General features: G+C 40.4%; 1 protein-coding gene across 19 annotated transcripts in view; it reads right to left on the bottom strand.

Moving 5' to 3' along the window:
• LOC142398801 (receptor-type tyrosine-protein phosphatase F) overlaps window positions 1-12,158 on the bottom strand; it is a 171,995-nt gene that overhangs the window by 75,332 nt on the left and 84,505 nt on the right. For 10 of the 19 annotated variants that reach the window (XM_075482981.1, XM_075482983.1, XM_075482986.1 and 7 more), the window contains exon 6: window positions 4,348-4,536. In XM_075482981.1, the coding sequence (XP_075339096.1) occupies window positions 4,348-4,536 (189 nt within the window). Of the gene's footprint in view, window positions 1-2,443; window positions 2,462-4,347; window positions 4,537-12,158 lie in introns of all 19 variants that reach the window. The other 9 variants (XM_075482978.1, XM_075482976.1, XM_075482984.1 and 6 more) reach the window with 1 other exon arrangement.

Here is a 12,158-nt window from a genome sequence, read left to right as displayed (position 1 = left end):
ATCAGGTTGAGGTTTGGACTTCTCCATCACCATCTCTACTTTAGTTGCATCTCTCCAAAAAGATATTGCTCCGTAAGTAGTTCATTCAGATGCAACTGTGCAAACCTAAGTCAAATTGCATCGTTCTTTTCGGAGAGAAGAGACTTTCTCCTGCAACCCCTCCAAACAAACCATACTCACTCAGTCTTTTTCTGATTGCACTGTCATAAACTTTAACATTTAACATGCCAACTGAGGCATGTAGCTCATGCTAACTGAGATGGAGCTCTGGGGTGTTTTGCAGTTTCTCTGAGCATTTCAAAGTTTGAACTTAGAGTGAACTTGCTGGGACGTCCACGGACAAGTTGTCTGGAATGTTTTCCACTTGGAAACGATCTTTCTCACTGTAGAATGATGGACTCAAATAGTTTGGAACTGTCCTTATAACCCTTCCTATATTGATGGGTCTTTCTTCCTTGAAATTCATCACACACCTGAATCCCCCAGATTCGCAAACTGCCAGACTCTTATTTTTCTTATAGAGGTGATCACACTTGCTAATAATCAATAATCAAGTGTGTTTGCTTACCCTCTAAATTCCTTTGGAAGCAGTCAGGGTGTATTGAGTTTTTCCACATCGCTTCTCTATTTTGGCTTAGTTTTTTTTAGATTAATAATAATGTCATAGAATTACTTGTGTTGTAAGAACCATGGTATCTGTTATTATGTCATGATATATAAAAAAGAAGAGGGTGTACTTTCTTTTTCACAGGACACAAGTATACTGATATAGTGGGTAATTCATGTTTTCAGATATAATAAGCATCCATATAAGGACTCAGGTAAATGTAACGGATGACTTGTAAGTGATGATTTGCTTGATGGCCTGAGATTCTGCAGCAAAACAACTGCCAGCGCAGTCAGCAGTGGGGAATTTAGTGACCACGCTTCTCCAAAGGGAGATTCTCCACTGCCAGATGGCTTTGTTTCGTATTCACAATTCCAAGTTGTTGTAACCAACTGAGAAGACGCCAACATATTGTTTCAAACAAAACAGAAAAGCTTGAGGTGGTAATTTAGACGCTCCGCTTCCATAGCCATCATGTAATCACCGCTACTGACTTGCAAATGGACAACAGATGAAGCAAGTCATAATTTGACGAATAAACAAGCGCAAACGGAGAACTTACCTGCACCACGATGAAAAATGCATGGTTAAAAACAAAATGACATCTCTTCGCAGAATACTTGTAGAGAGCGATAACAGTTATAACGACTCCCAAAGCAGCATGGTGCCAACACAAGCCACCATGCAGTTTGAAAATCACAAAAATACTCAGCAGAAGATGGGATTAGGATACATTTTTCACATCATGCAGCATGAGATGAATGTAACAAACAGGTTCACCACCAACCATAAGGGACTCGAAGCGAGGCTAGAACAAAAAACAGAAGTAAGACAGGGCGGGGCAGGTACATCTGGGAATAAAACTTCAGATCGCATGACAACACAACCCTCCAAGGTGTTTGTTCGGCTTGCTGAGCTCATCGCTGTCTGATTCAGCACTGACATGCACCTGCATACTAATGTCGATGTCACCAATCTGTCAGTCTGCCAGCTTTCTGATGGGAGAAAAGTGTGAGCACTACAAAAATGTAAAAGGTTACTGCCACATGGCAGTTGTCAGAGTGCAACACAAAGCCAACTTTAATTTATCCAACTACTTGAATAATTGTAGGTCTTTTACAACTTTTATCAACAATGCCTTTATGCTGCTTACTCCTGAAGTGTTAACCATCTAATTGAATATGGGCCTTATGAGGAGCCACGAATACACACAAAATTTTAAATGTATTCAGCAACGTTTGACATTTAGGGTTGTTGAGTGGAAATCATGTTTTCAGTCAGGGGGAAAAGCAGATGATTTCCATAAAAAAGGGGTTAGGCTTCCACCCTAACAATCCAGTTCTTATGCTCGGGGGGCGGGGGGGGGGGGGCAAAACTGCATTGGCTTTATGTAAATGCAGTCATATCAATATACACTGAGTCTGTGCAAATGAGGCAGGCAGATCCTCGTGTGATGATGGTGGCCTTTAGATGTGACTCCGTGCCTCTTTTGCTGAACAGCCAAAGGAGCGGCTGAAGCCAAAAGATGCTCTGTGTTTCATCATTAAAGCGGTTCAGTAGGAATAACCTTAAATAGCTTATTTACGACCTAACATAGTGAACTTGTGCATTTCCATACACATGAGATCAAGGTTGGTGATTGTTTGTTTGTTAAGGATCGGACAGCAGACAGAACATGTTGGGAGGAGACGCAGGGGAACGAGGAAAAGGGAGGACAGTCGCCAACAATGTGGATGAACCTGGTGATGTGGCGATGGAAGAATATAGGGGTCATGTGTGGGCGTGAGGGAATGATGTGGACATTATATTTTCCAATACACTATTCAACATTCTTACCTCTAATTGGTGTACCACCTATGTGGGAGTAATTTTGATGACAACAGGGTTGAAAGATTAGTTAGTAATCCACTTGCAACAGTGGGAGAAAAAAACATGTCTTCCGACAGGCCATAGATAAAAAAAGAAAAACAATTAATAGAGAATAGAGGCCACTTAAATAAAATGTGACAAAGTTCAGCGCACTTAATCAGTGCTATAGTACAAAGCAAGTACGACTATTGGACTATTTGTGTTGATATAACGGTGAAAAACAACATGACCTTTCAGAGGGAAACCTTTTTATCTGGCAAACACTGAAATAAAATGCTCCTCATTCTGGTTTTACAGACAGCAACCACATTGACCCTTGCTTCATAGCAGCGTTGAAGTAGTATGAAGATAACTTAATTAGACTTTCTTATTAAATAAGGCCTCCACTCTTTGTGCAGATAGCAGTTAGTAAAATGGACAGGGGTAATCAATGAAAGTAATACACAGTAAAAAGACTGACGGGCAGTGAGAATATTCACATCAAAGATATAAAACGGAACAGAAATTAGTATCTCTACAGAGTGGATGGCGTGAAAAGAGAATACATGTACCTGTGTGCTCGTGAAAAAGTTAGGAAGTGTGATGAAATAAGAAGAATTGAATCTGCCTTTCCTGTTCGAGTCTGACAAGAAATTACAGTGCTTTCTTCTTCTATTTCTTTTTTTTTTTACTGCTTTTGCAAAATTGGCCTCATTTCAGGTCATACGCTGTAATGTAAATCCTGATACAGCAGCAGATGTCAAGAAAAGGGTGGTGGATAAAAAGAAATGTTAGTCTGGGGGCATTACATATCAGCACATTTTCAGGCACTCTCAACGTATGTGGGAAAGAAAACTAATTAAAAGTTTGTCGCTGGAAGTAAAAAGGGGGATAAAAAAAAATCATTTTTTTAAAATAAAAATCCATTTTTATTCTCGCACTAAAAACATAATCAAAACACTTAAGAAGTTGTGCTAGTATGCAATTTATTTCTAATGTGCGCCGTGCTCGTTGTTGATCATATTTTAACATTGCAGGAACATGGACGGTCCTCGTGAACATGCTCAAGTGATCCGGCTCTCAATGGTCAGCTCTTAGTGCCAAGCTTCTTCTGTCAAAGCTCTCAGCTTTAATCTATGGCTCCTCAAATCTGCAGCCCAGCCTGATACTTTATAAGCTGCTCTTTCATTAGGAGCACCCAAAGTAAAAATCTCCCTCATGTAGGAGGGTTCACTACCTCACAAAGTGAGGTCAGCTTAGCACAGAGTGAAAGCCCGAACCTGGTCCAAATCCAAAAATCTTTCAACCTTGTGTGCTTCACATCAGATCGAGGTCAGGAAGACACGGTTAAGTTATCAATGAAAGCGCTACTGCGAACAAAGAGTACTTCATTAGTTTGAGGTTGGATCCCGACTAAAGCATCATCTGCTGGCCTCATTGTCACCCAGCTGCATGTTCAAGGAGGAGGATTAAGGACGACTTCATTTGGAGGGAAAAAAAAGAGTCCTGTACTTCAGAAGGTTGCAAAAGTTTGTGTATCACCGTCACAAAAAAAAACACCGGGACGGTGTCATTCCAACTTCAGATACTTTGTAAGTGGCTGCTGTGCTGTTGTCAGAAATAAAACTAAGAACTCGAAGTAGTTGAGGTGACGATGACAAGCTGAGGAAAAAATTCGAATCCTTTGTGATGAAAGTGAATGCGTGAAATCGTACAGGACAACAAAGGCCTTTTGTTTATCTCTCACATTATCTTCATGTCGAACATGGGGTCTGCTGGAATGCGGTGACATCTTGCACACTGCAGCTCGTCTCTATTCTATTTACATTTATCAGTGAGTCATGTACACACAGACCTTACAGGAATCTACTCAGATCTTAATCAAGCTGTACCTGAACGAAGTTGTTTGATGCGCCCGTTGCTGCTGCTGATGTCCACTGGAAGCATGTCCTTGAACCAAGAGATCTCTGGGTCTGGGTTACCGCTGGCAGCACACAGCATTGTGGCAGTCCTGGTCTTTTCAACCACTTTCAGCTGGGGGCCCATATCAATGGTGGGGAAGCCATGGGGGATCTGGTTCTCTGAAATTTGCAAAAGCAGTTTTTAGTTGTGCCACAGTCATAAAGAATACACAGATACAAAAAAAAAAAGACTTGTATCCAATAAATAAATAGAGGAAAGATGTGTTTACAAAAACATTCTGACAGAATCATCTTTCGACTGCTGTAAGATGAGTTCATCAGATCTGTTCAGCTTGCAAGGTCAGACACGAGGATGAAAGAGAGCAAATATATTTCAGGTGCTACAGGCCAAACAGTAATCACAGCATATACTCCCACGCACACGGAATTAACGCGAGGGCAGGCGACACTACTGGGGAACAGCAGATCTGGGGCTGATTTAGATTCTATAGAAAAAAAAAGAATCCTGTTAGTAACTGATTATCATAGCAAGCTTATTACCCGGCACAGCAAGTCTAAGGTTTAGAGAGAGGATGGAAGGTTGCAATCTGCCTCTGGGTACTCATGCATAGATGAGCTGCCTTAGGCTTAGAAAACTAAACAAACCTATTTGAATAATCCAACTCATCATAGTTAATGTAACGGCATATCCACAACAACATTAAGTATGATCCTGATAATAGAATTTGGAATTCTGAAGTAAAAAGTCGTCTCAAATATATATTGACTCCTAAGAAGATTATCAAATCACGACTAACAGATTCTTAGGGCGCTTTCACCACTCGACTCATTTGGTCGAACTTTCGAACTTCTTAAGGTGATCCGAACCAAAGATACGAGCGTTAAACTTGCCCCGTACTCGAGTCTGGACCAAATTGGTCTGATGATAAGAGATGGTCTAAGTCCAGATCACATTTACTGTCCTTTGTTTTGTTTTCTGTCTGAAATCATTTTCAATGATGCACCCTTTAAGACAGGAAGCTAAGTGTGTTGACACCAGAACCCAAAGAAAAAAAACACAAGGTGCAGTAGTACGTGGGCTAATGTAGAGCTCAGGTTTTTAATAGAAATGTTGTTCTACAAGTCAATGGAAAAGAACTCTGAGAGTATGAGAGAGCAAAGGAGCGGATATGAGAGGCCACGGGTGTTGCACTTGGAAGCTGGTGCTGCTAGAAATAAAGTCAGAATAACATAATCATAGTGACAGCATAATTAATCTGTTCATTCATTTTTCTTCATCTATTAACACACCAATGTCAGACACATGCCAGCAATAACCTAATCATCGCAGAGCACAGAAAGATGCTGGACATGTAGCCGATTACATAACTGCAGTGTCACAACTGAATCAAATCCTAAAGAAAACATGAACCTTGGTCAGACTTTGGGTGTGAAAATGCCCCGAGGCTACATCAGAACCGACTTTGAGACAATTATTCCACGTATAAACAGGAGGAGGAACATCCCAGCACAAAGCATCTAGCAGATATTAGACAGTCACAGCTGGTGATTGCATTTTTAGAAGACTGACAGTCAAGTCATGAGAGTTAACAGCTATTTAGATCGATTTATTCTTTTTTGGCAAATTAATTGAAGGTCTCCACTCAGCACCCATTTGTGTACAGATGATGAGTTTTATTCTGTCCGTAGCAGATGTTTTTGCCAAATAAAGCAAGCTCGGAACACTTGGGTAATCCAACTCTTTACACTCTCATCATGACACAATCTAATAACTCTATGAGTTATGTTTAGAAAAACATGGGCTGATGTCAAAACACTAATGTGTGCTTAATTATATCGTATCTGATGACAATATAACTCTCAATGATGTGGCCCAACTGTGCTGCAAAACCCAACCTTCACTCTTAACAAATCCTTAGAGCAGTAATAAAGAAGAAACATGACGATCCTTGAGAGACGTGATTATTCACTCGCTCTCGAACCGGTAATCTTTTTCATCTGCCTCTTCATATGTAGATCTGTCATTGGGGGCAAAGTGTCAAAGATGAAATAAATGTTAATGATTGGAACTTCTACCTTTGGTTCGCCATGAAAAGATATGTAGCCTAAGGTTATCTAACAAAAAGCAAAGAATAGCTGCTCTGGAGGGATGAAAAAAATATTATTCAAAAATTTGAGGATAATTGTGCCCAGATTCATCTATTCATCCATCCATCAATTATCTTTACCCTCTGTTTCTTTGCAGGGTCTGGAAACCAGATTCACCCTGGACAGGTTGCCAGTCGGTCACAGAGCACCAATTCAGTGTTCCAAAAGTTATACTGACAGAGCGGTTCAGTAAGAATTATCTTCAAGGAATGTTGGTGAAGAGAGTGATTAGAAATAAAGTGTCAGTGTGTTGCCTCAGTAAATTGTGAAGCAACCAGTTTCTGATCACCACACCAGAACGGTCGCTCGTACAAAACTGTAAATAATGATGTTTATGAATAACAAGAGGATAGGGGTGATAAAAGCTATCACTATCTGCAAACTTCCAATTAATTCCTCAACAAAGAGAAACTCTTGTTATGACTGTGTACTACGAACATCAAAACAAGTATTTCATCCAACAAGTTGTGGTCCCCGTACATGAACTCTCTGTACCTGCATGTTTTCCTACTTTCTTAAGCAGACACTCCAGACTAATGTTTTCATTACATTCTGACCCTTTTAAATGTATTAAATAAGACACCACACCTTCAACAAAACGTATCGGCTTATCTGAGTCAAAAATCTATATGTAAATTTATATAACTTGAGTATGAAAGAAGTGTGGGTGTTGTTTTTTGTTCTTATCCTCAGCAGAGCAGTTGTTCCTCCTTTCACCCTTGTGTTTGGCCCGTAGCCCAGACCGTCTCATATTCAGACACTGTCGACGGGTCTGTGCATGGCCTCTTATCTTTGTGGTGAGGCTTACTTCCTTTCTAAAGATGCAGAATTAGTTTTCAGACATCCCAAATGATATCTCTTCAAAAGAGGATACCTCTACAATACAGGCTACTCGACTGTATAGTTTGTTATCGAGTGAACAGTGGTAACAGTATTGTCGCGCCTTGTGTTCCTCTGTGGTTTGCTCTCTCTCCTACCTTTTGAAGAGAAAGAGAAGGACAAAGGTAGAGAGCGATGGGAACAAAGACAAGGACAGGAGGAGGGACAAAACTGCTCAGTAGGAATACAACTCACATAACGTTAAAGGTGTATTTTCCGAATCAGGATTTAAGGGTAAAAATCTAAAATGCACACTTTGTTGGTAAAGAAAGAAACAGACAGTCCTTATGAATGCCAAATATTGAGGGGGGTGAACTCCATTCTGAGCTACTAATGAGTCATTTTGAATTTTTTTCAATAATGGATCACCTCCGAGGAATCGTCCTTTTTAGGCTGGACAAAGTTTTCTCAAGCAGGCCCTGACTGGGTAGCTGGCTGTGAGGTCTGATGGTTGTGCTCAGGACAACAGGCAAAGATTGATTGTGTAGTGGTGCAGCAACACAATTCCACACTCAATCTTTGGACCCCCGGAAGCATTTCAAAGATAATCTGATACATATATACATATATGTAAAAAAACAATTTAAAACGAACATTCAGAAAAATTCACAATTTTATTGCTCAGCAATGATTTTAATTCAATATCAGAATTATCAATCAAGTGGAGATATGAGAGAGAAATATGTCTATCTAATCCTATCAACCTAATTTTCCAATGTTTATGCATCTTGCCGTTTGTACATGTAGGACACAACAGGACCCCCAAAATCACTGGAATCTCAGACAAAAAGCAGAGCAGCATTTCCTCATACAGTGGATCCCAGTCGATTCAATGAGACACAGCATTCTAATGTCAATTGCACCAAGCAAGTTATATATATATATACCTCCAAACTCATTTTAGTTTGTAACAAAGAGTCACTGAAATAAATCCTTTGGCCTACTGGGAAGAAAATACGCCTTCACAGATGAAATTGGAATATTAGTAGAAGACATTTCCCACCTGTGCCTGTTGTAGTGCTGCGTAAAATATTTATTATTAACATTATTGTCAAATGTTGTTGGGCTGTGAAAAATGCAAACCGATGGTAAAATGGTGCGAAAGACCCCAAAGGAGTTATTACACGAGTCAGCGGCCCTGTCATATCAGGAACCCCAAACGGGGAACAATTCAAAAGCAGCTGCAAAGCTTACACATTAATCTAACCTTGAGTTCTGTTTAATGGTTGCAATGCAGGTGAACTATTACAAAAAAAACTGTTTTTCAGAGTATGCGTGTGATTAGTGGAACGTGACTGTGAATTCATACATGGTTAAAACTGTTAAACGTTAGACAGGAAAGGGAGCAAGGACACCCTTTATGTACAGATGAGGCACGGAAATGCTCGGCTCAAAACGTGGAACCTGTTCTCACAGAAGCATAAAAGAAACAAAAACACTCTGCTAAAAGCTAATTTGACAGATTTATGTATCATGGAGATTCGAGTTGGACCTGAAGTGTTTTAACTTTTTCAGAGAAGGGGCAAAACTACACCCCTGGCTAGATTTTAAGCTGAATGTTCCGACATGTTATTGTGCTCTCAAAGGTTCTTACAAACATGAGAGGCTTCGAATCTTTTTAACATTCTGCCTCAGGAGCTTTTACTTCGGCAATAACTTTGTTTGAACCTTAAGAATCGCACTATTCAAGCAAAACCGTAGAAATTAGAACGAACAATGTTACTAAATATATAGTTAAGTCGATTGGTAGATGTTTGGAAATATCGCTAAAGAACTTTGCACTTTCTGCTAATGTTTCGCAAAAAAGTTGAACTGATATTTTAATTTGGTTAAAAGCTCACAGTGAAAAGTAAAATATCCCAAAAGAGTACAGTAGAATTTGACTAGAGCAGAAATGCCTATGTCCTTGGCTTTCAGTTAAAAGGAATAATTGAGAGCTCTTTCGTTACATTCACCAAAGATTGTGTCAAGCTTCTGGGTAAGATTTGCATGTCTTGTCTATTTCTCCGACTGCAATTCCTGCGGCTGGCCTCGTCTGCCAACTTGTCATCCCGAGGAGACAAAGACATGCCTTTGTTCAGAGCTCTTTAAGCGAGAAGAGAGGAGATGGGTAAAATTTGGAGAGAAACCAATGATATGGTGCGGGCCGTGCAGGTTGATGTTTGCACAGATAGAGGGAATTTTTAATAAAAGGATCCAACGCACTTTAGGGTCATTTCTCTCTCACACACACACACAAACAGATAAAAAGCTCCACTCCTCTTTCTACTCCAGGCAGGAAAATACAAGCGAGGCAAAAAAAAACAAAAAAAAAAAACTGCGATAATGTCTCATAGGCACTCCATTACCAAGATGAACGGTGCTGTTGCAGCAAAAAAAAAGAAAAGAAAAGAAAATTCTAACGTTCCAAGTTATACTTACAGAAAGATTCATGTGTTCTGCTTCATAGTCTAACTATTACCAGAGCAGTTGATTCACTTTCTATGCAGAAACTCAAAAATCTGCAATCATGTTGTATGCAAACCTTCATTCTGCAACTAATCTGATATAGTGTAACAGATGTCTTTTTTTTTCAGTGCTATTTAATGAAACACCCTGGATTTGCAAATGAGAAAGGCCAGAGGCAGAATGGCTTAAGCTAGGTACGCATAAACTGGTTCTTCCATGTTGTGGAAAAATAAATAGGACCATTGTTCTCTCAGCAGCCGTTTATCACGCAGAGTCATTCTGCAATACGAGAAGCTCAGCAGATGAACTTAGAGTTTACATTGGTTCTAGGAGAGGAAAAAAAAAAAGCACACAAGGGGGGTTGGGCTGGATGTGGTCTTGTTGTTGCACTACTCAATTAGGATAGCAGTGGGGGCCTCGATTATACACAAAAGACATAGGGAAACATTAACGACATCATTTATAAAGGGAGCGAGATGCTCTAGTGTTATCATAATTGCTGAAATTAGGAGCACAAGATATAGCAATCAAAACTATTTTTGTCAAGTAGGTATGTCTCTGTGACAGGTAGAGTGAAGATTTAGATAAGAGGAGAGTAAAAATGAGTAAAAGGGAGAGGGGTCGGGTGTAAAGGAGGAGGGGGGAGGGGAGGGGTGCATGCCAACCTCCTGCCAGCTCCAATTACCAGTGTGAGTGGAGCGTGGCAGCTAGGGCGATGGGTCTAATCAGAGCCCTGCAGAAAGAGCCCCATCCCTGTCCTCTCGTCCCACTGGGAGGCTGTTGGAGCTCAATCCCACACTAACGTCAGCCAGCGTTTTTTCCCACAACCCAAACACACTCATCTCAATGAGGGCAAACACTCCAGACACCCCACTTCCTTTCTAACAGGGGAGCCATGACATAGTGGCAGATGATTCAAGACTCGCCTGCCTCATTTCCATATCTCCTTCCTCCTTATAGTCTTAAGTGCAAGAAGAGGGCGAATGTCATGTGCTGCCATGAATGTTTTAAGTCGCGATGTTCGGAAGAAAATTAGAGTCGTGAAATATAGAGGGGGGGAAACATATGGCTCGAAATATTCATGATAAAATGCTGCGACAGCATGAACGGGAGTTGTGTCGATATGTATCAATAGTTAATCTAATTCAGCATCAATGTTTGCCAGCATGAAGGATGTTCTTCCTACCTTCATACACCTGAGCTCATTTCATTTTGGACAAAAAATGAAAGACCTAATGATCTCCAACATGTTCCTGATGGATGACAAAAATCAAAGGTGATGTCTCCTTTGATAGTGTCAACCAAACGGCCATGGTGGCAAAAAAAACAGCCCCTGGCCCCATGAAATATTACTGCGCTACAATGTACTCCTTTTACTCATACATCACTGCACTGTTTCTTAAAAAAGGTGGATGCTTCCAAAGAATAAACGAAGGCCAACTGGCTATCGAGTAATGGCTAAATGTTTAAAAGAGTAAAATATCCGAAAACATTTGTTATGCTTAGGAACTAAATCTGGTTATGTTTTTTTTTTAAATTTGTTCAACTGATAAATGTTTAATTGCACTCTTTCTGTCTTTGCAGCCTTTAAGGGAAACTAAATATAGTGCATTAAGTGTTGTCCGTGTCTCAACTAGTCTCGAAGTCAAGTTGAAACTGAAAAGCAGAAGAGCAGTCTGGAGAAACAAAGCACATGGCCTGCAGCCGTTTCTGGGCCAGAACATCGACGAGACAGACATTTGCATCTGCCTGAGACGCCGGAGTGTGTGAGAGGTGTCAGCGGCAGCAGGAGGTGCAAACACAAAGCCAAAGCTAACACCAGATCAAGCGAAAAAGCTCTGCGAATAGCTGGATTGCTGGCAGTGTGTCAGCGAGTTTACTTGGAAAACTGTAAAGGTGGTGATGGCTCTACACTCCATTGGACAGTAGTAATGGATACATTTCCAGAATATTAAAAATTGCAGTCATCTTCACTGGTTTAGTAAGTTTTTCCACATCTGTGTTTGATAGGTGTAGTAGGGCTTCCAGGTTTTTATTCAATTTTCTTTTTTTTGTTGGTGTGTCTTCTGAAATCTGGTGAAAAGAAGTTCGTAATGGGCTCTTCAGAAAGTCACACCGACCTGACTGGTATTCATATAACTGCCTCTGCTTTTGAACTGAAAAAAAAAAATAATTCAGAGTTTTCTCACATGTTTGCCATGAAATGCATGTGAGCAACGTTCCCCTGCTTTTTTGCAGGAATAGTAGCTGGCGGAGATCCCACTGCAGAGGTCTCCTCAGCATGGGTGACACAGCACACCCTCACA

Source organism: Odontesthes bonariensis, chromosome 14 (genome assembly GCF_027942865.1).
Source record: "Odontesthes bonariensis isolate fOdoBon6 chromosome 14, fOdoBon6.hap1, whole genome shotgun sequence".
Classification (NCBI taxonomy): Eukaryota; Metazoa; Chordata; class Actinopteri; order Atheriniformes; family Atherinopsidae; genus Odontesthes; species Odontesthes bonariensis.
Note: the sequence above shows the minus strand (reverse complement) of the source record. Positions and strands in the feature narration are given on the sequence as shown.